Source organism: Schistocerca piceifrons, chromosome 7 (genome assembly GCF_021461385.2).
Source record: "Schistocerca piceifrons isolate TAMUIC-IGC-003096 chromosome 7, iqSchPice1.1, whole genome shotgun sequence".
NCBI classification, from domain to species: domain Eukaryota; kingdom Metazoa; phylum Arthropoda; class Insecta; order Orthoptera; family Acrididae; genus Schistocerca; species Schistocerca piceifrons.
Genome location: NC_060144.1, coordinates 301,530,751 through 301,557,587, shown reverse-complemented (window position 1 = coordinate 301,557,587; position 26,837 = coordinate 301,530,751). Strand labels below are relative to the sequence as shown.

Below are 26,837 nucleotides of genomic sequence, written 5' to 3'. Positions count from 1 at the left end.
TTTTTATTCATTTTGTCTTGTTTGCATTTATATTGTGCTACTACAAGAGATGCTAGGAAGGCTGATGACAGACTTACAACTATTAGAGATATCTGGGAACTCTTTATAGACAAATGTTGAAAGTATTATATTCCAGGAGCGAATGTGACAATCGATGAAATGTTAGTACCCTTTCATGGGAGGTGCAAATTTCACATGTATATGCCTGAGAAGCCAGCTAAATATGGCCTCAAAGTTATGTGCCTTTATGATTCACGAACATTCTAATTTATGCAATTATCAATTCCAACACAAGATGTTTTGAAATTAATAACACCAATTGAGGGAAGCAATATAAATGTGACAGCAGACAGTTGGTTCATGTCACTTGAACTCTGTGATCAACTGGAAATCAAAAAGTTGACTATCATAGGCACTCTAAAGCTAAATAAACCGGAGGTCCCAGAAGAATTCAAACCAAACAGAAAGTGCTCAGTAGATCTGCATTATTTGGGCATAATGAAGGAAAGACAATTCCTTCTTATGTTCCTTGGAAAGGTCGAGCTGTTGTGTTGCTTTCATCTATGCTCCATGATCAGAAAATTAGTACTCAAAAGAGAAAATCTGAAATGATTATTGATTACAATGCCACAAAAAGAGGAGTGGACACAGTGGACCAAATGTGTGCCAACTATTCGGTATCACAGAGAACACGCAGATGGCCACTGTCTGTATTTTATGTCATTTTAAACACAGTAGGAGTCAATGCAGCTGTTTTACTTCAGTGCACCAAACAACTTGATCAAACTGATAATTTAAAAAGAAGAGAATTGCTACAGAGGCTTGGAATGGATTTAATAAAACTCCATACACAACGTCAAGATGTCCTACCCCTTTCTTGTGAACTGAGAGACATTGTTGTTAAACTTGGTGGTACCCCTCTTGCCTCAAATATCTTCAGAGCCAGAACCCATGATGAAAGCAAGATGCTACACGTCTGCAAGAAATGCGGACAAGAAAACCAAAATAGTGTGTGAAAAATGCTCAAAACTTGTCTGTCCTGATCACAGATTTTCAGTGTGCCAAAATTCTTTGTAATCATATCTTAAATGTGTAAAAATGTTTATAATATTCAGTGATAAAAGTGCAATTCAGAATAAAATTTCTTTAAATTACAGTTTTGTTTGACTTATTGTGGTACTCTGAGACCCCACTAGAGTATTAGCATATGAGCATTTCACTAGAGTAGTTAAGGATTAATCTCCAATGCCTATATCTACACCTGTCTCTGAATCTGTACTCTGCAAACCGATGTGAAAGTGGGTACGTCCCACTTTACCAGTTATTAGGGTTTCTTCCTGTTGCATTCACATTTGGAGTGCAGGAAGAATGATTGTTTGAACGCCTCTGTGCATGCTGTAATTATTCTAATCTTCTCCTCACGATCCTTATGTGAGCGATACATAGGGGGTAGTAGTTTATTCCTAAAGTCACCATTTAAAGCTGGTTCTTGAAATGTTGTTAGTAGATTTTCTCAGGATAATTTATGTCTATCTTCAACAGTCATCCAATTCAGTTCCTTCACTATCTCTGCGACAGTCTCCCATGGATCAAACAAACCTGTGACCATTCATGCTGTCATCCTCTGTATACTTTCAATACCCCTGTTAGTCCTATTTGGTACGAGTCCCACACTCTTGAGCAGTTTTCTAGAACCTGACGTGTGAGTGATTTATGAGCAATCTCCTTTGTAGACTGATTGCTCTTCCCCAGTATTCTACCATAAACCAAAGTCTAGCTCGTGCTTTACCCATGACTGAGCCTATGCGACCATTCCATTTCATATCACTGCAAAGTCTTACTAAGGTATTCGTATGAGTTGGCCAATTCCAACTGTGACTCACTGATTTTTATAGCCATAGAGTACTACATTTTATTTTGTGATGTGCACAGTTTTACATTTCTGAACATTTGACACAAGTTGTCAATCTTTGCACCACTTTTAAATCTTATCAAGATCTGAGTAAGTCTGAGGTTACTATTAATATTCCATTTTCATTCTGGAAACATACCCCAGGCTGTGGCTTCTCATGTCTCCACAATATCCTTTCTTCAAGGAGTGATAGTTCTGTAATGTCTGTAGGTCAGCTTCTATGAAGTTTAGAAGGTAGAAGACGAAGTACTAGCAGAATTAAAGCTTTGAGGACGGGTTGTGAGTTGTGCTTGGGTAGCTCAGACAGTAGAGCACTTGCACATGAAAGGCAAAGATCCCGAGTTCGAGTCTTGGTCCGGCACACAGATTTAATCTGCCAGGAAATTCCAGTATTAATATTGTCCACAAGGTGATTAATATACAACATGAATAGCAAGGGTTCCAACACAGTTCCCTGTGGCAAACACGAAGTTACTTCTACATCTGACAATGACTCTCCACCTAGGATAACATGCTGCATCATCCAAACCAAAAAGTTCTCAGTCCAGTTAAAAATTTCGATTGATACCCCATTGATCAAACTTTTGGCAATTAGCATTGGTGTGGTACCAAGTCAAATGCTTTTCCAAAATCAAGAAATACTGCATCTACCTGACTACCTGGATGCAAATCTTTCAGTCCGTCATGTGACAAAAGTGTGAATTGGTTTTCAAATGATTGATGTTTGGGTTTCAAATGATCAGTATTTTCAGAATCCATGCTGCTGCATGGCATGGAGAAGGTCATTATGTTCAAGATACGACATTATGTTTGAGCTCAGAATATTTTCTGAGATTCCACAACAAATCGATGTAAAGGATATCGGATGGTAGTTTTGTGGATCACTTCTACTACCCTCGTTGCAGAAGGGTCTGACCTGTGCTTTCTTCGAACTACTGGGCACAGTTTTTTGTTTGAGAGATCTATGATAGATTATAGTTAGAAGGGGGGCTAACTCAGCTGCAAATTCAGTACTGAATCTGATAGTGATTCCTTCTGGGCCTGGCACTTTATTCAGTTTTAATGATTTCTGCTGTTTCTCAATACCATTCACACTAATACTTATTTCACTCATCTTGAGGATTACATTGGGGCAACTCTCTTGGGTTTTCCTCTGTACAGAAACATTTGAAGACATAATAAGCATTTTAAATTATGCTTTGCTATCCTAAATTTCAGTTCCTGTCTCAATTCTCTAGGGACTGGACACTAACTTTGGTGCCACTCACAGCCTTTACATACGACCAGAATTTTTTTGGGTTTTGTGAAAGATCATTTGACAAAATTCTACTACAGTAGTCATTGAAGGCTTCACACATTGCCTGCATACATACAAATAATTATCTAACTCTACATATACATTTATACTCTGCAAACCACTGTGATGTGTACGGCAGAGTAACATGCGTTAGGACTTCTTCTTGTTCCAATCATGTATGGAGGACATGATTGGGTAAATGCCAATGCACACACTGTAATGAATCTAATTTTGTCTTCATGGTCACTATAGGAGTGATACTTGGGGGGCTACACAAATCCCTAGATTCCTCATGTAATATTGGTTCCCGAAATTTTGCAAGTAGGCTTTTGTGTGATATTAGCATCAATCTTCATGAGTGCCAGGTCAGGTTTTTCAGCATCTTTCCGGTGCTCTGCAATGGATCTAACAATCCCAGAGCCTATAATTGGAATCCACTTTTTCCTCACTGCCTATGTACCCAACTCCTCATGCTTCCCAAAATTCACACATCTAACCATCCTAGATGTGTCACTGTAGCAAGTTATTATTCTGTCTCTGAAAGGATGTCTGCATCCATCAAACAACGATACCAACCCGCTTCTAACAGGCTATCTTTCAACATTAAAGATGACAACAACTTCTTCCATCTCCTCTCTATAGTTACAACCTCTTTAACACCAGGTTTTCTGCCTACACCTGCTGACAACACATCATCCACCAACATCCCTGAGTCGAGCACCTTGTCGCTATCAAACACTACCTATCCCAGTGTCCTGCCACACTAACCCCAGCATTTCTTTTCTTACTTGTGTGAAAAATTATATCCTCACCCACAACTGTGTTTGGAGGGAAAACACACAAACTGATCCACAGCACTTCCTGTGGGCACATACATGGCATGCTCATGTGGATACGACACTTCAATGAATCCTGCCTAAGAACATAACATTTTAAAATAGTCATCTGATTCAGATTTACTGAAGGTATCTTCACAATGTGGACCAAAGACCAAGATACAGTCCTCCACAGCCTCAACACTTTCTCTCTTATCTATTACACTAGTCATCTTCACTCCAGTATGTTGGTTCCCATCTGTCTGAGGGATCTATATAAACTGGGAGTCATTTTAAGCCAATCATTAACCAACAGTAACTACAATTTGATAGCTCTTAACACTTCCACACTAGAATCTGTCTTCTATACAGTAATCCAATGGTAGAATATGTTTCTAATGATGACATCAATGGCTGCTTCATAACCCATACCAACTGGATCCCTCTCCCATTCATATAACTCTTTCTGAGAAGATAGGATATGCCCCTATAACACACATCCTTGATCTCACATTTTTCTTCTGGTCCACATTACAAAAAAAAAAAAAAATGCCATGAAGTTCATAGCCTGGTGCAAATTTTCCTAATTTGGTATCACTTTGGCAGATGATGTACTAAACCCTTTGACCTAGGTCATATTTCCCTGTTCCAGAAACCAATACAACCTCATCAACATTGATTTCTGATTAGTTCTCTTTCCATACTTTGTATTTTACCCAAAATTTTACAACAGATAAATTAACTGTGAAGATGTTGTTGTTGTTTTGGTCTTCAGTCCTGAGACTGGTTTGATGCAGCTCTCCATGCTACTCTATCCTCTGCAAGCCTCTTCATCTCCCAGTACCTACTGCAGCCTACATCCTTCTGAATCTGTTTAGTGTATTCATCTCTTGGTCTCCCTCTATGATTTTTACCCTCCACACTGCCCTCCAGTACTAAATTGGTGATCCCTTGATGCCTCAGAACATGTCCTACATGAAGATAGAATTGCAAAATAATGATTACATTTAGAAAGCAAGATTTAATTAAAATGGTAAAAGAAATACCAGAAATGCTTTTTACAGATACCTATTTAATCATGTCTCTAGCTCAAAATTTGTGACTGGAAATAATGTGAGAGCATCACCACAGCACGAACAGTCTTTTAAGTAATTCTGTAGCCAGACTATTTGTTTACCTAAATTACTTTTTATGTCTATCAGTACAGAGTTATGAATCAAATCATCCCGTCTTGAACATCTACAAAAAGCTTTGTACAAAATGCAATCCACTGATTGATTTTGTGTTTTTCTGTTACGGCAATTAGAAATTTCAGTTTTGGAGACTAATATTATTTTAAAGAAATCAACAGTTGCTTGTCTGTAACACATTTGATGTTACTCTAAATATCAAATTAATGAACTTGTGATACATTCAAAAGTAACACTACTGACTGGCTACATGGGACATCAATGCCATTTGTACAGAGAAATTGCTTCCGTTCTGCTTATTTTGTAGGCAGTGTTTCGTATTTATGAGTGAAATATACTTGCAACATTACCCTTTTGTTAATTATTTGTTAATTATGTTAATATTTAGTTAAATAATTTGAATAAAAAATTCACAGAATAACTGCTTTTTTATCATTCTCTCATAACCTGAATAGTAAATGAAACATTGGCATACTGGAAATGAAAACAAAGTTTAAAGTGTAGTCTTGTACTGAAAATATGAAATCATATTTACCTGAATATCCTTCTTTGCAATTACAGTGAACTTTATGCTGATGATGAGGGGAGACAAAACTAGTAACATCTGTTGAGATGGGTGTAAGATTGGATGCATCCAATATAATTTGATCTTCACACTCTCCATATGTGCAAAAGTTTGCAACACATTTGTCTCTTACTATTTCTTCCACAACAAGATTTGCTGAAGATTCTAGTTCCTCAAGGTGATCAGTTATTGCTTTGCGAATAGTGTTTGATGAATGAAAGCCTGTAACAGGACTCATTGGTTGTGATTTGCGAACAGCAAACAGCACGTCCAGATCAGAACTTGGGTTAGTGTGACGAGTTATACGTCTTCTCTTAGATGCAGTTTCATCAGATGGTTGCACGCTGATAATTACAACATCCTTAAGTCTTGCACTCAGTGCATTCCTCACTGCACGAACAAAACCTCTCCGATGACTCAAAACAAACTCCAAAGGGCTAACATTACGGAATCTTACAATTACTGCGTTTGATAACATTTCTTCTGACACAAGGTCGACAGATACTCTGACAGTAGCATATGATGTAAACTTTCCATCTGTAACAGATACATTAATGTGGTAATCACCAACATCTAGACCAGGTAGAGCCACGAGTGTCCCATTGTTATGTTCTATTTCAAAAAGCTGTGATGTTGGGTTCTGTACACCAGAGTTCGAAGTCGTTTTCACAAGGTTGAAGGATAAGGTATCATATTGGTCCTGGTCTGAGGCATGAATTTGGCCTATTGTACCTCCTGGAAACTCATCCATAAAGGAGTTGATGAAAACCTCAAGAGGTGTGATTGATGGAGGGTACTGAGATTCTTCTATAACCTGCAATTGTAGAAAATTATAGTAAATTGTTACAGTCATCAACAAAAACCTCAGAAATTGGAAGTATGAATGATGCACTTACCTTAATTGTAACCCATGTATCTGAGAAAAGAGGTGGTGTTCCATTATCAAACACACGTACATGAAGGAGGTAGTTGTCTTTCACTTTATGATTGAAACGACCAGCAGTGCGAAGGACGCCATCTTGCTCTAACACAAACATATTGCCCTCATTTCCAGAACGTATATCATACGTGTATGGTGCAGCATTTGGAGCAGCATCAGCATCAGTGACCAAAAATTTAATAACAGCATATTGTAATGGTTTATCCTCCTGAAATGTGTAGAAATACAGAAATTGCATAAACAATACGAAAAATAGTCTTGCTGCAAGTACCAGCTGTAGCAAACAGAATGTTGTACCTGCACAACAGCTGTGTAATTAGGCTGGGAAAATACTGGTGGATTATCATTGGCATCAGATATTTCAACATTCACCATTACGTAACTAGTCATCACAGGAAGGCCATTGTCTTTTGCATTAACTTCCAGAACGTAGCTAGAAATCTACAAGCAGTGAGCAAAGTATATAATAAAAAGTTATTATTATAAGCAGAAAGGTAATATGGTAAATTCTATATTACTATATGTAATACATCCATATTTGGGAAATTAGCTTTCTTATTACCATTTCTCGATCAAGAGGTGCTGCTACAGAGATGTACCCTGTCTTTTCATCAATGAAGAATTGTCTATGTCGATCACCTCTCTCAATGAAATATGATATCTTTCCATTATCACCACTGTCAAGATCGCTTGCTGTCACCTGAAAGAAAAAGTTGACTGTTTGTAACATGTGTTCTTCAGAATCGTATTAATCATTATTCCCATACAAGGAGATGTCATTGATGATAATAATGGAGATGATCACAATAATAATTAATTATTTGAAAGCTGGTAGCCACACCATAGTTTCTGAGTACCTGAAGTGCCTAATATCTGTCTACATCTGGTAAAGGGAGAAGATTTGTTTACATAAGTGGCTAACATTAGATTCATAAACTGATACCTCGCATGTTTCATCATTGGCTCACAACAACAATATACGCTGAGAATTTATATCACTGGTGCTAGTCCTGCCACCTACCACCAAAGGCACAACTTTATGAGGAAATCATACCCCCTCTTCTAATAATCTAAGTTACTTTTCAGGGCTGTAACTATGGATGCATACTGCTTAACTACCAGTTCTTATTCAAGCCCTACTTCTGACACTCAAGTCCACCAGCAAAAAAGATGAGACAACTGTGCAAAATGGGATCCCAACAGTAGATTTCTTTTTAATCAAGACAGCTCATTGCTCTTGCTGAACAGACTCACTATTTATGAGAACACTGTCACAACAGCACCCATCAGCACATTTAATGTACGGTAGCCAAGTATCCTGCCGAACCTGTATTTCATGTGTCAGATATTGTTACATGTTGCAGTCTTTGTTAGGCTCTACTCTGAGACTGATTATTTGGTTACACATGTGCATCTGGCTGTGACTGATACATTAAGTAATGTTTTGGACAACTGCTGAAGATGTATAAACAGCACTTTTTCAACAATGGTAGATATCAAAGCTAATGAAACTGTGTTTCAGATACATTTCTGTTGGATACATCAGTTATCTTTATTTAAATGTTATTAATGGCATAATAACTACTTAGCATAACATTCTAAGTGACAAACATTTGTTAAATAGTCTAGAGACTGAACTTACATCTTATAAAAGTCACAAAATTGTAAAAGATGAGTGGAAATGTGTAACATGACTATTTAAATTTACCTGCAAAATTTTGTCACCAATCTGAGCATCCTCTCTGATTCTTGCACTGAAAGATGCTTGACTGAAGATTGGAGCATTGTCATTGCTGTCTAAGACTGAGATGTTAACAGTTGCATGGTTGCTTAATGGTGGTACACCTCCATCGATAGCTTGAATAGTCAAGAAATAATCTTTGGCTCTCTCATAATCAAGCTGCTCAGCTATAGTTATAACTCCTAAAATTTAGAGTCATGGACAGTATTACTTTTAAAACATCTGCAATACTTACAACAAGAAATAACTGAAAAAATTGTAATAAATGTTTACATGCCTGTTTTTGGATGTATTTCAAATTTCTTATGTTCATTTCCACCAACAATAGAGTAAGTTATCTCTGCATTAACTCCTGTGTCTTTTGATGTTGCTAAAACTCTTACTATTTCAGTTCCAACTGCATCAATTTCAGGAACAACAGCATAATAATACTTGGATGCAAATTCAGGAGGATTATCATTAATATCAAGTACATGAACATTGAGAAGAGCCACTTTTGAGAGTTGCGGTGTTCCTTGGTCAGTGGCTCTTACAGACAAGTTGTACATTGCCCTAGTTTCACGATCTAGAGGTTTTGCTAAGGTCACAATTCCACTATCAGAGGCAATTTTGAAATGACCATCTGCTGAATCTACAAATGAGTACCTTATTTTCCGATTTATACCTGAAATGATTTAATAGTCAGGTGTTACCCACACAGTTTGTACCAAATATAAAACAAATATGATGCTAGCATCAGTGACCTAATATATCTGCTTACCTATGTCCCTGTCTGTTGCATGTACTTTTGTTACAAGGGAGCCAACCTCAACATCTTCAGGTAGAGTTGCACTGTAAGATTCCATGGAGAATTCTGGAGGATTGTCATTGAGATCAGATATAATTATTTCCAGCTGAGAAGAACACTGCCAGTCAGGATGGTCCCGATCTTGTACATGTGCAGTTAATTGAAATTTTGATTGCTCCTCACGATCTAAGGGTTGGGCAGTTTTGAGGTGACCTGTAGAGACAAGAGTAGTGAAAATCATTAAACTCTGATATTTAAATAAAGTTGAATAATGGAAAAATAAGTTTTCAAAAACAGAAAAAAGATTTTATTATATACCAAATTTTCTGTTTACCTAGTAACACAATTTTTAAGAATGCACTTTAATATAGAAAAAACTTAAATTTTGAAAATGGAAAACTGGAATGTTAAAATAATATCAGTTTTTGTTAAAAATATGAAGAGTGAGAATGTGATATGTGAAAGAAATAAATGAAACAACAATTTGGCTGGTGGCAGCATATAAAAGAACAGTCCTTTTATTGAAAACTTTCATTTTTAAAATAATGTATGGAAAAATAAACTGCTTGCATTTCTGACATCTACATAGATCAATATACAGTATCAATTTGTCAAACAAACAATTACACATTTGATATTTACCTCCTGCTTTGTCAAGTGAAAACTTGTCTGAACCATCTCCAGTCAGATAATATCGCAGATTTGCATTTGGTTCTTCATCTATGTCAGTGGCTAGCACTGTAAGAACATAACTACCTGGATGCACACCTTCAGAAAGAATCTCATGGTATCGGTACCGCAAGCAGTAAGGAGGATTATCTGAAAAGTTATGTTTATGAAGTACATATTGTAAATAACTGTGGCAAATTTCAAATGAAAAACAACTGTTTCACACAGAAAATAAATGTCTATTTACCAGACTCTGAAAAAGGAATAATCAAAAGCACTCTCACTGTCATGGGTGCTTTTATCCAAAAAATTATTTAATACATCTATTGCCCTTTTGTTTTTTTGTGTCCATACTAAAAATCTGGAGTGGCTTTTTGAAATGAAAATCTGATTTTTCTTCATATTTCCTATCCCTTCATTCTTTGCGAAGAAGTTATAGCAATTTGTGTGTGTGTGTCTGTCTGCCTGTCTTTTTTCAGTTGTTCCTGTTTTGCTGGCTGATAAGCTGTCTTCCATCTTGTGTAACAGAAATCTCAATCCTGGATTTTCCGTTGTTTGAAATCTCAATAATGATGACATATACTTACAGCATAATTCACAATTACACTGAGGAGACAAAAGTCAAAGGACAGTGATATGCACACATACAATTGGTGGCAGTACCATGTACATATGGTATAAAAGGGGCAGTTCATTGCCAAAGCTGTCATTTTTAGTGGGGTGATTCATGTGACAAGGTTTCCAATGTGATTATGACCACACAACAGGAATTAACAGACTCTGAACCAGAAAGGTAGTGGAGCTACACACATGGGACATTCCATTTCAGAAATCATTAGAGAATTAAAAATTCTGAGATACACAGTGTTAGGAGCATGCTGAGAATAGCAAATTTTGAATGTGCTGAGAATAGCAAATTTCAATTGTGTTGAGAATAGCAAATTTCAGGAATTATCTCTCACTACGGACAGAGCTATGGCTGATGGCCGTCACTTAACAGTGGAGAGTAGCAGCACTTGTAGAGCTATCGGTGCTAACAGACAAGCAACATTGTGTGAAATAACTGCAGAAATCAATATGGGACATACAACGAATATATCTTCTAGGACAGTGTGGCAAAATTTGGTGTTAATGGGTTATGGCAGTGGAAGATCGACATAAATGCCTTTGCTAATGGCATGACATCACCTGCAGCACCTCTCCTGGGCTTGTGACCATATCAGTTGGATCCTAGATGATAGGAAAACCATGAGCTGGCCAAGGGTTTCAAGTATGGTGCAGACTCCATCAATCTATGGATCCAAGTTTGTCAACAAGGTACTATGCAAGCTGGTCATTGCTCCTTAATGGTGTGGGCTGCATTTGTATGGAACATACTGGGTCCTCTGGTCCAACTGAACCATCTTTGACTGGAAGTGATTATGTTTGGCTAAATGGAAACCATCTGCAGTCATTCATAAACTTTATGTTCCAACAACGATGAAATTCTTCTGGATGACAATTTGCCATGTCCCAAGGCCACAATTGTTTGTAATTGGCTTGAAAAGCATTCTGGAGAATTCAAGTAAATAATCTGGCCACTCATCGAACATTTATGGGACATAATTGAGTGGTCAATTTCTGCACAAAATCTCTGGTTTGCCATTCACACCTTGCTTAATATACTGTAACATAGATACAGTAAGACAAATGTTTGAATGGCAATACAAATGGCCACTGGTCCGAGCTAAGCCAAAAACTCTTCACCCCAAGTTCCTAGCTCAAATAGGAACTGAGCATCAAGACCTCCCAAACTGTGATTCAGCACTCAGTCTTTTCATACATATTTGCTGCAGTGCTTCTGCACTATAACGATTTATTGTGATTTGGAAACTCTTCTGGGAGCTGCTGGAAACAGAGTAATAAGTGGAAGTTGGAGAAGTTTAGGGTGCTATTCATGGTTTCCAGTCACTGTTAACCTTATTGTTGTGGCTCGCCGATCATTCAAAGTGCCGCCGCGCAATTACGCGCATCCTCTACGTGCGGCGCTGTCTGCCAGCCATGCAGCAGGTGTGCCACCTAAGCGGCCAGCCAAGCAGCGGCCACTAGACTGGGACTCAGTGCTCATTCGAATGCTAACGTGTACACATGTCTTGCTTGTCAACTTACTCTGTGACTTATATGTGTTGTGTTGTTCTGAAATATACACTCCTGGAAATGGAAAAAAGAACACATTGACACCGGTGTGTCAGACCCACCATACTTGCTCCGGACACTGCGAGAGGCCTGTACAAGCAATGATCACATGCACGGCACAGCGGACACACCAGGAACCGCGGTGTTGGCCGTCGAATGGCGCTAGCTGCGCAGCATTTGTGCACCGCCGCCGTCAGTGTCAGCCAGTTTGCCGTGGCATACGGAGCTCCATCGCAGTCTTTAACACTGGTAGCATGCCGCAACAGCGTGGACGTGAACCGTATGTGCAGTTGACGGACTTTGAGCGAGGGCGTATAGTGGGCATGCGGGAGGCCGGGTGGACGTACCCCCGAATTGCTCAACACGTGGGGCGTGAGGTCTCCACAGTACATCGATGTTGTCGCCAGTGGTCGGCGGAAGGTGCACGTGCCCGTCGACCTGGGACCGGACCGCAGCGACGCACGGATGCACGCCAAGACCGTAGGATCCTACGCAGTGCCGTAGGGGACCGCACCGCCACTTCCCAGCAAATTAGGGACACTGTTGCTCCTGGGGTATCGGCGAGGACCATTCGCAACCGTCTCCATGAAGCTGGGCTACGGTCCCGCACACCGTTAGGCCGTCTTCCGCTCACGCCCCAACATCGTGCAGCCCGCCTCCAGTGGTGTCGCGACAGGCGTGAATGGAGGGACGAATGGAGACGTGTCGTCTTCAGCGATGAGAGTCGCTTCTGCCTTGGTGCCAATGATGGTCGTATGCGTGTTTGGCGCCGTGCAGGTGAGCGCCACAATCAGGACTGCATACGACCGAGGCACACAGGGCCAACACCCGGCATCATGGTGTGGGGGAGCGATCTCCTACACTGGCCGTACACCACTGGTGATCGTCGAGCGGACACTGAATAGTGCACGGTACATCCAAACCGTCATCGAACCCATCGTTCTACCATTCCTAGACCGGCAAGGGAACTTGCTGTTCCAACAGGACAATGCACGTCCGCATGTATCCTGTGCCACCCAACGTGCTCTAGAAGGTGTAAGTCAACTACCCTGGCCAGCAAGATCTCCGGATCTGTCCCCCATTGAGCATGTTTGGGACTGGATGAAGCGTCGTCTCACGCGGTCTGCACGTCCAGCACGAACGCTGGTCCAACTGAGGCGCCAGGTGGAAATGGAATGGCAAGCCGTTCCACAGGACTACATCCAGCATCTCTACGATCGTCTCCATGGGAGAATAGCAGCCTGCATTGCTGCGAAAGGTGGATATACACTGTACTAGTGCCGACATTGTGCATGCTCTGTTGCCTGTGTCTATGTGCCTGTGGTTCTGTCAGTGTGATCATGTGATGTATCTGACCCCAGGAATGTGTCAATAAAGTTTCCCCTTCCTGGGACAATGAATTCACGGTGTTCTTATTTCAATTTCCAGGAGTGTATTTGTTAAACTTGACGTTATAACACTTACCTTTCAAGTAATACTATGTGCAGCACAAATTTATTACCATTTGTTGAATGCTGTTTCACTTCACTGATATGTATTTTACAGTAAGAACCATAATTACAGAAGCATCATTCTTGAATAAGACTATTTCAGTTTTATGAGGGTCACTCCAAAAGAAATGCACACTATTTTTTAAAAAATCCATCCTTTATTCCACATGTTTGAAAGTTTTACAGTGTGTAGATACATCCTTTAGGAACAATATTTTCATTTCTCCACATAATTTCCATCCCTCTCAACTGCCTTATGCCATCTTGTAACCAGCACTGTATACCCGCACTGTAAAATTCTGGACCAACCTGTTGGAGCCACTGTTAGGCAGCGTGCACAAGGGAGTCGTCATCTTCAAACTTTGTTCCACGAAGAGAGTCTTTCATTTCCCAAAGAGATGATAGTCACATGGAGCCAGGTCAGGACTGTAAGGCATGTGTTTCAATGTTGTCCATCCAAGTTTTGTGATTGCTTCCATGGTTTTTTGACTGACATGTTGCCGTGCATTGTTGTGCAACAGCAAAACATCCTGCTTTTGCCGATGTGGTCGAACACAACTCAGTCGAGTTTGAAGTTTCTTCAATATTGTCACATATGCATCAGAATTTATGGTGGTTCCACTTGGCATGATGTCCACAAGCAAGGGTCCTTTGGAATGGAAAAACACCATAACCATAACTTTTCCAGCAGAAGGTGTGGTTTGAAATTTTTTTTTCTTGGGTGAATTTGCACGATGCCACTCCATTGATCGCCTCTTCATCTCTGGTGAAAAACGATGGAACCATGTTTCATCACATGTCACAATTCTTCCAAGAAATTCATCTCCACCATTCTCGTACTGTTCCAAAAGTTCGTTGCATACAGTTTTTCTTGTTTCTTTGTGAGCCACTGTCAAAATCCGGGGAACCCACCTGGCACAAACCTTTTTTAACGCCAACACTTTCAGTATTCTGCAAACACTTCCTTCCCCTATCCCAATGTAGCGTGGCAATTCGTTCACTGTGATGCGTCTGTCAGCAGTCACCAATTCGTTAACTCTCTGCACATTGTCCGGCGTGTGTACAGTACGAGGCCTGCTGCTGCGAGGACAATCTTCAATATTGCCATGCCCGCTTTCATCATGTAACCTGCTTGCCCACCGGCTAAGTGTACTGCGATTGACAGCAGCATCTCCATACACCTTTCTCAACCTCTTGTGGATGTTTCCCACTGTCTCGTTTTCACAGCACAGGAATTCTATGACAGCACGTTGCTTCTGATGAATGTCAAGTGTAGCAGCCATCTTGAAGACATGCTGTGACGGCGCCACTCACGGGAACAGGTTGAACTAAATTTGAAAACAAGTGGGAAGGATGTATCTATACACTGTAAAACTTTCACACAAGCAGAATGAAAACTGTATTTTTACAAACATAGTGTGCATTTCTTTTGGAGTGACCCTCATAGTTTCACTTACACAAAACATTTACCTCACTGAATCACTTCTGCTGTTGTAAAAGAGTGAAGCATGTGTCTATCCTCTTCTTTAGTACTGATGTATGTATGGGATCCTTATAAAATAAGATTGACAGAGGATAGCAAAGACTTTTATCATGAAATAGGTGAGAGAGTGTCACGGATATGCTAAGAGAGTTGGGATGTTTATTATTAAAACAGATGTGTTTTTCATTCCAGAGAGACCTCCTTCAAAATTACAATCACCAGCTTTCTCCTATGAATGGCATTTTGCTGACTGCTACCAACAAAGGGAGAAATTACCATTGTGACAAAATAAGAAAAATCAGAGCTCAGACTGGTAGATTTAGGTGTCGATTTTTCCCACACACTATCTGAGAGTGGAAAAGTATAGAAACTGTCTGAAAGTGATTTTCTGTACCTTCTATCAAACACCTACATGTGTATTCCAGAATAATCATGTAACTCTAGATTTAGATTCTTAACATTTTTCTATCACTATCAATAAAAATATCCTTAAACTAGATATAGCACCAGATGAAAACAATGTGCTCTATTAGTCAAATACATAAAATTACAATTTAGACAGCACTTTGGCCATATAATTATAATAATATCTTTCCTAGTGACACTAGGTATTGCATAAAACATCCCAACAGCATCTTTTGTTTAGGCAGACTCCGCTTACACACCATAATGAGAAAATAAGTTTTATTTCCCTAAACATTGCAAAATGCCACCTGATATCTCTTAGGAAGTACATCTGATATTTATGAATGAGTAGCACTCCTACCTGATGAGAACTAGCCTTTCAAATTTTGTATGCATTTCTGCTTTTAAGATTGTTAATTATGCTCTTTATAAATAGCTGCACTAGCCTTCATATTATTTTAATTTTGCTTTTAGGATTATTAACCTTGGGAACTAGTCCTGTATTATCATTTTCTTTTTTTGCTTCATGATATTTTAGTTCCTACTGTGGTCTATGGTTTCTTGGATGTTCTATTGAAACCACATTTTATACTTTTCATTGACAAATATCTCTTAAAGATGAGAAAAATGTATGTAAAGAAACATTAAATTTAAAATTGACATCTGATTCATTATATGTAACACATTAGCTGAGATCCTGTAAGTTCCTAATGAAAACCAATATTGTGAAATTATTACTATACTATTTCTCATTAACACTTGGCTCTGAGTTATCAGTGTTGCAGGTCCAACAGCCCATGGGGAGGCCTTTGTATTCTCTGGTGGCCAACATTTTTATGGAAGATTTTGAGGACAGGCACTCAACTCAGTAGGATTTGGGTGATATGGTGATAAAACTTTTATAGTTTGACCTCATGGCTTGAACAAACTCCAAGAATTCCTTCTACTTCTAAACTCCATAAATTAAAACATAAAATAAGGAGACATAAAGGAAGAAGATTGCTTGCTGTTTTTAGAAGGCTTAGCATGATGGTACACTTGGGCTTTTGGTATTTCGAAACACACTCATACAGATTCAGATTTACAGGCAACATATGGCACAAACCATGAGCATTCTGAAGACTTGGATTCACTGAACCCGTACCATTTCAGATCCCAGCAAATTGCAAGTGGAACTAGAACATCTCCAAACTGTGTTCTTCAAAAATCGACATTCATCTCAGCAGATACAGAGACCACTACAAGCAAACAAACAGCACACAATGAAAAGGATAAGGCCTTCAGGATGAGAGCTTACTTGCCATTCACTGGAAATGTTTCTGTGAATATAGGTAGAGTATTAAGGAAACATAAGTTTAAAGTGATATTCCGTCCTCCATCAAAAATCTCCACACTTCAAACTTCTGGACCTCTATTATTAATGAGACAGTGGAAGTATGACTGTTTGAGGACTTTATCAAGTGGGATGGCAGTTACCAGTTAAATAATACATGGAGTCCTGTTATAAAAGACCACACAGCCAGCATAATTCACTAATTTACAGCCAGCATAGTTTGCTAATTTTGTCATTGAAGATGGGCAATGCTCACAGTGGTGCACAAACCTGTAGCAGACATGCATGTGCTGTAGCAATGTGAATGCAATGACAACTGCAGACACCATGCATGCACTAGCATTGTTTTAGGCAGGAGAACTCAGTGTATTTTTGCTAGTGTATGCCTAAAGACTGCCAGGAGAGACTGTGCAGAAACATCGTGGCAGCAAGTTACTGGCATTTGGCAGTTCACCTGAAAGCTTGTTACTTAATAGTTTCCTTAAAGGCAGGGACATGTAACCAGAAAATTAGTTTGCATTACTGTAACACTTTGTCTGTGAATTCATAAGCTTACTGTTGGATTCCTTTGCTCTAGATATTTTCTCAGGTTACCCATAGTCACTTCAACACACACTGCATGACACAAGTATGACGCCAAGCAATTTCCTTACTTTCAATATTTACAAACAAATGTCCAACAAATAATTATCTTTTCATGACAGCCACATATAATAAACAGAAAACTGAATGAAAATTTCTATACTTCAATTTTGTACTTTATATCACATTTGCATAAAGTGCGACTATAAGAATTCTATCACATCTGGAGCTGTATATGTGTCACCACTTCTGCACTCAAACTGTGGCACTGCTTGCACAGTGAAACAACTCTGCACTCAGCAAGCTACCCCTGTTAACTGTTACTGACAGAACAAACACATTCAACCACTGTGTTGCAAACTGCCCAGATGGAGCCTGCACGGGAAAGCTGCAATGGAATGTACTGAAGGAACATTGCAAATGCTCAAGTAACACTCAACCTGGATGGACTTATGAGTCATGATTGCAGTGTGGAATGGAGGAAATAGAATTTTCCAAAGGAACATATGAATTTGAGGCAAGCAAGTAATGGCCTGACTCTGAGATTGGCTATTACAGTAAATAATAATAATACTGAAATTCCAGCAACATGAAGAACAGCTCTGCATCAAAAACTGAATAGTTTTCTCAATGCTGTCCAAAAACAAGGCGAACTGTAAACACTTGCTTTTCATTTGGTAAATCCTGTCCTACAAAATATTTAATAACTCTAAGAGGAGATACTGAATGGAAACAAAGGACAGCACAAATGGAACCCGTTTAATCAATGGAAGAGTGTCGTGGAAGTGCTGAAAATCCTGAACTGGTTGACATCTGAAATAGAGTTATCAACTATCCCTTGACAGCCTAACTGAAAAGTTTCAAGAATCAGTATAGAGTGATGAACCTAGGAATACACAACAGCCTCTTATGTACTGGCCCCATAGGGGTTGCAAAGACAAGATTAAACTAATTACCACAAGCACAGACACATTCATGCAGTTCTTCCTGTGCTCCAAATGTGAATGGAATGGGAAGAAACCCTAATATGCAGTACAATGCTAAGTACCCTCTAGCATGCACTTCACAGTTGTCTGAAGATTGTGTATGTAGATGTAGATCAGTTTCACTGTCACATTTTGTTTCTCCACGTAAACAGCACATGCACTAATTTTGAGTTAGCAATAACTATGGAAACATATTTACCATTTGCATCTAATATGTCAACAGTGACTTTTGTTTTTGCAATGTACTTTCCATCAGTTGCTGTAACATCCAGCAAATAGCTACTGACTGTCTCTCTGTCAAGAGGCTTTGCAACATAAACTTCACCCGTTTGGCGTATCTGGAACTGGGATCGTGCATCACCGCTGGTAATGTAGAAATCCACAGGTGTCGATAGATCAGCATCTTTGTCCTCTGTACTAAGCTGCACTACAACGGTGCCTGGTAATGCATCTTCGTTCACTGCAATAAAAGCATCCACATATTGATTTTAACCTTTATTCCTTATATATAACCACATTGACAATATTCCTAGGTGTTCTTCCTCAGCTTGTAGTCCAATATTGTTTTCCTTGCAGTTAAAACTAATTATTACTCACCTTCAGCAATCAAAATAAAATAAAACCAACTGCGAAGGATAAGTAACAGTTATTCTCATATTGTTTTCCTTGCAATTAAAACTAATTATTACTCACCTTTTGCAATCAAAATAAAATAAAATCAACTGCAAAGGATAAATAACAGTTATTCTCATCTACATTATGAAAAAGAATAGACTGCTACTCACCAAATAGAGGTGACGTTGGGCAGTGGTCAGGCATATCTAAAGAATTTAAAAGCACTCTAAGCTATTCTCAGATGTGGAAAAAACACACATATACAGACACACACACACACACACACACACACACACACACACACACCAAAAAACTGGCCACTGTTGTCTCCAGGTGCTGAAGCCCCACACACTGAGTAGGCTCTTTGCTGGGTTGGATTGTGGCACTATAGAAAGGTGTGGGAAGGGATGGTGAGCAGTAGGGGAGGGGAGGGATAACACATGTATGTGAGACTGGAGTGGAAACAGGGAAGACAGTTGTGAAGCAGGTGCTGAAGTGAAGCACACAGTGTTGGGTGGCACTCTCAGCAACTACTTAGTCAAACTGTCTCTTGGCAACAGTATGGCTGTGGCCATTCATACATCTTGGGAACAGTTTGGCAGTGGTCACTCATGCAGATGGACAGCTTGTTAGAATGAGATTTTCCCTCTGCAGCGGAGTGTGCGCTGATATGAAACTTCCTGGCAGATTAAAACTGTGTGCCGGACCGAGACTCAAACACGAGACCTTTGCCTTTCGCGGGCAAGTGCTCTACCAACTGAGCTACCCAAGCATGACTCATGCCCCGTCCTCACAGTTTTACTTCTTCCAGTATTTCGTCTCCTACCTTCCAAACTTTACAGAAGCTCTCCTGCGAACCTTGCAGATCTAGCACTGCTGAAAGAAAGGATATTGTGGAGACATGGCTTAGCCACAGCCTGGGGGGATGTTTCCAGAATGAAGCTGTGAGGACGGTGCATGAGTCGTGCTTGGGTAGCTCATTTGGTAGAGCACTTGCCCATGAAAGGCAAAGGTTCTGAGTTTGAGTCTCGGTCTGGCACACAGTTTTAATCTGCCAGGAAGTTTCATATCAGCGCACACTCCGCTGCAGAGTGAAATTCTCATTCTGGAAACATTCCACAGGCTGTGGCTAAGCCATGTCTCCGCAATATCCTTTCTTTCAGGAGTGCTAGTTCTGCAAGGTTCACAGGAGAGCTTCTGTAAAGTTTGGAAGGTGGGAGACGAGGTACTGACAGAAGTAAAGCTGTGAGGACGGGGCGTGAGTCATGCTTGGGTAACTCAGTTGGTAGAGCACTTGCCCGTGAAAGGCAAAGTTCCCAAGTTTGAGTCTTGGTCTGCCACACACTTTTAATTTGCCAGGAAGTTAGAGGTCATGACTGGATAGAATGCTTTACTGCTTGCTGTGAAGTTGGCAGACCTCATGGCTGTTTTCACAGGTGGCCTTGCCTTTGATCAGGTAAGAGATGCCAGTGACAGGAATGGAGTTCATGAAGAGGGAAGGTGTTTGGGAAACATCTTTTATCAAGGTCTATTACAATGATGTGCTCTGTGGGGAAAAGGTATTGGTAGCATAGGTGGAATGGGGCAGTCAAGAATATTCCCAAGGTTGGGTGGGGAGTAGAACAACACTGTCAGAAGAGTGGGTAGGATAGAGAGTAAGGTAGTTCTCATTTCAGGAAACTGACGAGAGGTAGCTGAAACCCTGTCACAGAAAATGTTCAGTTGCTCACCTCCTTGGTGGTACTGTGTCACTAAGGACTGGAAAGAGAGAAAGAGAGAGAGAGAGAGAGAGAGAGAGATTTCTTTGTAGCTGGTCAGGGGGAAGGGTAGGTAATTGATGACACAAAGTGCAGGAAATCTGTTTCTGGGCGAGTTGGGTAGGTTTTTTTCAGGCTATGAAGTCCTCGGACCCTCAGCATATTTGGAGTGGGACGGCTCACCACTGCAGATGTGATGAACACAGATGGTTAGTCGGTATAGAAGGGTCTTCCTGGAGGCTGAAGTGGACAGAAGTGCTAATGTAGCCATCTGTGAGGTGGAGATCAACATTAAGGAAGGTGCCTTGTTGGTTTGAGGAAGACCAGGTGAATCAAATTGAGTAAGTGTTGATGTTCTCAAGGAATGTGAATAGGGTATCCTCACCCTCAGTCCAGGTCATGAAAATGTCATCAATGAATCTGAACCATGTGAGGGGTGCCATGTGGGTACTCATGACTGTACCATGGATTTGTTTCTAGGTGATGCCTTCAAAGAAGATGTTATTGTCAGTGAAGGTTTAGGTTCACCAATGAAATTTTCATGATCTGGACAAAGAGCCAAGACACCCTATCTCTACTCCCCCATTCTCCTCAGCCCAATGTGCCACCTTCTCGGATGTTGAACTCCACCTCTATGATGGCTCCATCCCCACTATCAACAGTAAGTGCATTTTAACTGCTGTCATCCCTTCCATGCCAAGATATCACACACTCTTATAGTCTTGTCACCCATGGACAGTGCATCTCTAGTGACAAAAATTCCATTGTACAGTGTACTGAAAGTGTCATTAAGGCCACAACAGACAGCTGCTATCCCCCAAAACTGGTTCACAAACAGATTTCCCATTCAGTATCCTCACATCCATCTAATCCTCCCACCACCCCCAAAAACCAGCTCCAGCTGCAAAAAGAGCACCTCCCTTATCACACAGTATCATCCTGGAAACCAACAGCTAAACAATATCCTTCACCAAGGCTTCAACTATCTACTATCATGCACAGAAATAAGGAACATACTATCCCCAATTCTTCCCATCCCTACTAAAGTGATATTCCACTGCACAACAAAACAACATAACACCCTGGTATATCCTTGTGCCAGACTTACACTCCACCTCTTGCCACATGCTTCATACCCCTGTACAAGACCCCGGTGCAAGATCTGTCATGTGGACCCATGCACCAAAAGCTACTCCAGTCAACTCAGAGGCACTTCTTATCCTATATGTGGCAGGGCCTCCTGGAAAGCAGTCATACCTTACACCAATTGTGCTTAAAATTTCACACAGTATTTTATTTGGAGACCCAGTTTCCTACCTAACTAAATGGCCACTGCCAAACTGTGGGCAAGAACAGGACTGACCACCAAGTGCTGCTTCACAACTGATACCATCTAGCTATCTAGATCCCCCCCCCCCCCCCCCCCCCCCAAGTTTATGTAAATGGAATTTGTCCTTAGTTTCCATAATCCTCCTGGCCTCAATCTCCAACAGTCCCCTGCCCATGCCCCAGCTTCATTCAGCCTGCACACACCCTTTTCCCCACAGTCTACTCTTGCTCTTTTCTGTTGCGCCCTCCAAATCCATTTCTCCATGTCATCATCATCATCATCATCATCATCATCATCATCATCTCATGTGATGCACGGAGGTGCTGGTGATTGTGTGTCACCTCCCTATCCCATGCACATGCTAACTCTCCCTCCCACATTCTTATTTTGCACACTTGCTGCCCCCCCCCCCCCCCTCTGAGCCATCAGCCACTCTTCTCCAACCCTCCTCCCTGCCTCCTTTTCTATCCTCGCCCTCTCCATCTAACACAACTCCTCACCCAGTCAACCTGCAGAACTGCAGTCCCAATGCCTCCACTATTTGGTGAGCTGTTTTCTTTAGTGTTAAATTACAACAGACATGTATATTTCATTCAACTTGTAAGAAACAATATGCTGTAATCCATGTAAAAAGTTGGCAATAGTGATTTCAGAAAAATGGAACTTTACAGAGTATTTACATAGAAAAGCAGAAACGTAAATGAATGTTATGTGTATAGCTTCTTCAGAACTATGCTGGAGAGTAAACTAAGAGACTAATTTTATATTTTTTTCTGCAGATGCGTTTTCATACGTACCAAACAAGGATACAGAATGAAAATAGGTAATTTACAATTATATACAATGATACATGAAAAAAATTTAGTACAATATAAGAATGGATCATCATTTGCAATGCAATAAATTAACGGAACTACACAAAGAAAGATAAACTGCATAACACACTATGCCTGTGTATATTAAAATTTTAGACTAATTATAGGAATTTTCAAACAAAAATTGATACCTTTTATACATTCAATATTATCCACAACTGAGAAAGATTTTAAGGTTAGTGTATATTGCAATCCTTTTTTATCTCATTATTTGACATAGTCAAATTTGGAGATAAGCAATCTCAATTGTTAAATCTGTGGATTCAGAAAAACACTTAACAATCAAGATTGGAAATAAAATTTTAGTTTCGACTTCAGATTATAAAAAAATATGCTGATTAGTGTACAACTGCCAAATGGTGGGACACATTGTGATAATTTGTGTGAGTAGGATCATTTGTTATACGATCCAATGGAACAATGATGTAAATTATCACAGAATAAAAAGTCGTCATACAAATGCATGAATCACTTAAAACTTGCAACACAAATACTGCGGGAATGGAAAGTGCTACCAATGTGCTGTTTTCACAGAATGCATTGGTAGTCAGGGGCTTATGTTGTTAGCCACTTAGTACATTGTAATAACACTTAAAAAGTGTATTTTTTGTGTAAACATACACTTTGTAATGGAACAACGCCTAATGCCATTAACAAACTAAAAGTAGGGTAGATTAGAATGTCAGTGGTGTTTGTTGCAGGATTCTAGTGAGAGTCGTTTATGAGATATTGTATTTTGAAAAGTTCCCACACTGACTCTTGTGCAACATCTGTGGTAGCATACATTAAAGAACAACTCAAGTGCATACACTAGTTATGTGGTTTCTGACCAACAACGAGGTAATTGACCATCACAGGCTGTATTCAAAATGACCACTGGGAGTGTGGCATTACATGCTTCCAGTCTGATATGGAATGACTGCTGCACACATGCTACCATTTTAGCAGAAATTACTGAGCAGGATGCAGTAATAAGTCGTTGCATGTCATTGTGTGTAGCTGGTACGGACTATTGAATATATTGCTCCATACAGTGTACAACAATGAACTGCACTCTTCCTACACTCTCCATACACCATGAGCATATTGGCTTTTTCTGCACTGGTAAATCCCATCATCCATTCACAATCTACTGGCTGTGACGCACTGACTAGCAAATTGCAATGCACTCACAGAATACACAAGCACATTGTAAGCAAACATAACATCATCGTACCCAGCAACTATGCAGGTTGAATGGCACAAACAAGAGTCAGCATGGAAACTTTGCACAATACAATATCTCGTAAATGGAACGATTGAAATTTGTTCTCAACAACATGGACCAGTTTCAAAACAACAGTGACACTCATGATTATAATACCAGAGGAATGAAAGACTTGCACTATCCTCTACTTAACCTATCTTTGGCACAGAAAGGGGTAAAAATATGCTGCTCTAATACTCTTCGATAAATTACCAGATGAAGTAAAATGTTTGACAGACAGCAGTAATAGTTTCAAAAATAAACAGAAATCATGTCTCCTTGACAACTCCTTTGATACCATAGCTGAATTCTTGAATATGAATAAATAAATCTGTAGATATTATGTATGTGTTTTGCGCCATTTAAGGGAATGGGATAGGTAAAAAAATGTAAGCTTTCTTTATTCATATGTGCATTTATTATTCACTTGACATGTTCCACAGCATAACGGTTACCCTGAGACTGATCAATGGAACAAGTAACTAACTAACTAAACAATTTTCACTAGTTTGTTAATGACAAATGGCATTATTCCATTTAAAATAGTGTATGTTTGCACAAAAAATCCACTTTCTAAGTATTATTACAATCTGTTTGTTGGTTAACAATACAAGCCCCAGACCATCAATACTTTCCATTTCCACAATATTTTAGGTGATTCACTTTGTATATGTGTACATTGAACTCATGCTTGCCAAAGTCTTCTGCCTGCCACAGCACAGTTGCTTCCTAATCTTCTGAGGCTTATGTCATGAGCAACACATGGTGTTTATGTTCACATATGGAGGTAACATTGTACTGGTTTCCGGTGTGGGATAGGCATCTCGTTCTACATAGTCCATAACAGACATTTTTTTAGAATAACGTAATGTGGAAAGCATGATCTCAGTGTCCACATATGTAAACTGTCTGATTCTGTTCAAAAAATGTTCAAATGTATGTGAAATCTTATGGGACTTAACTGCTAAGGTCATCAGTCTCTAAGCGTACACACTACTTAACCTAAATTATCCTAAGGACAAACACACACACCCATGCCCGAGGGAGGACTCAAACCTCCGCCGGGACCAGCCACACAGTCCATGACTGCAGCGCCTTAGACCACTCAGCTAATCCTGCACGGCTCTGATTCTGTCAGTGTGCATTGTAAAACAAACAATCCTGGTCCCACAAACTGTGATGATGTATCTCATCAGTTGTAGACTAATCAGAGTATTTTGTTATGATCTGAAGATGTCTTGCAGATAAGCTGAAACTAGTAATCAATAAAATTATATTTGCAATCTTGGTTATTAAGATTTTTCCTGAAACTATGGCCTTTTTTTATGAAAATATTTTTAATGCCATAATGAAGATAACTTTCCATCTTGCATTATTAATATTATATCTTTAATTTGTTTCTAAGTAAACAATACTGTCTGTATGGAAATGTAGTGTCATGTGGTCTCTATGTTTTGACAAGTTTCCTACTAATCATCTTCAGGTGACATCTACAGATGAGGAGTAAGACTTTTTGAAACATTTCAACAACATGAAGCCATGAGTCAGCTGATAACTTGAGGAGATTTCATCAACAAAATACTTTCTGCAATTTAACTTGTGAATTATAAAATTTGGCGTACAATTCCATAACATAAAAGGGTATGGAGGTATGCACAATATGTTGATTGATACTTACAAAACTAGAATTTATTATAATGGCAAGTGTTTGTGGACAGAACCTCTTTAAATTCCTCAGCGTATGATGCTCACAGCCAAATCTGTTACTGTATAAATACCAAAAACCTTTTGAATCTGTTAAATATCATATCCAATGAAAATATTCTGTGTGCATCTATGGTCAGAGCAGAGATGAATGTAATTGGTTTGATAAAGTTTTCTGAGAGTGAATTTTGTGAACAAAATTATAAAACAATTGCTTGGCAACACTTTCTAGATTACTGTTGTTGTTTACTACAGAGATAATACCAACAGCGAACACTGTAATGAGAAATGGTAGAATATTATGGAAATATGCCTGATGGCTTCCATAATATTCAATGCCTCAGTCAGATTCCTGAAATAGAAGAAGTATATGTCTCACATAAGTTTAAGAATGCAAAGAAGATAGTTCTTTAAATATAGTGTGCCAAATCTACAGCATTGAGCCCCAATGAAGAAGAAACACTGATCTGCCCTACAAAATCTCTTGCCCACCGTAAAGTCCCGAGCGACTGGAAAAAGGCGCAGGTGACACCTGTATACAAGAAGGGTAGAAGGATGCATCCTCAAAGTTACAGACCAATATCCTTAACATCGGTTTGTTGCAGGATTCTTGAACATATTCTTAGTTCCAATATAATGAATTTCCTTGAGACGGAGAAGTTGCTGTCCATGCATCAGGACGGCTTCAGAAAGCATCGCTCCTGCGAAATGCAACTCGCCCTTTTTTCACATGATATCTTGCAAACCATGGATGAAGGATATCAGATGGATGTCATATTCCTTGACTTCCGGAAAGCGTTTAACTCGGTGCCTCACTGCAGACTCCTAACTAAGGTACGAGCATATAGGATTGGTTCCCAAGTACGTGAGTGGCTCAAAGATTTCTTAAGTAATAGAACCCAGTACGTTGTCCTCGATGGTGAGTGTTCATCGGAGGTGA

The 26,837-nt window shown here is 39.7% G+C and overlaps 1 protein-coding gene across 1 annotated transcript in view; it reads right to left on the bottom strand.

The window, feature by feature from the left end:
• LOC124805643 (fat-like cadherin-related tumor suppressor homolog) overlaps positions 1-26,837 on the bottom strand; it is a gene marked incomplete at its 5' end in the record, with an annotated part of 863,745 nt that overhangs the window by 19,697 nt on the left and 817,211 nt on the right. The window contains 9 exons of the mRNA XM_047266209.1: positions 5,750-6,593; positions 6,676-6,927; positions 7,017-7,160; positions 7,282-7,419; positions 8,428-8,642; positions 8,738-9,124; positions 9,221-9,460; positions 9,890-10,066; positions 18,570-18,830. Of these exons, the coding sequence (XP_047122165.1) occupies positions 5,750-6,593; positions 6,676-6,927; positions 7,017-7,160; positions 7,282-7,419; positions 8,428-8,642; positions 8,738-9,124; positions 9,221-9,460; positions 9,890-10,066; positions 18,570-18,830 (2,658 nt within the window). The remainder of the gene's footprint in view (positions 1-5,749; positions 6,594-6,675; positions 6,928-7,016; positions 7,161-7,281; positions 7,420-8,427; positions 8,643-8,737; positions 9,125-9,220; positions 9,461-9,889; positions 10,067-18,569; positions 18,831-26,837) is intronic.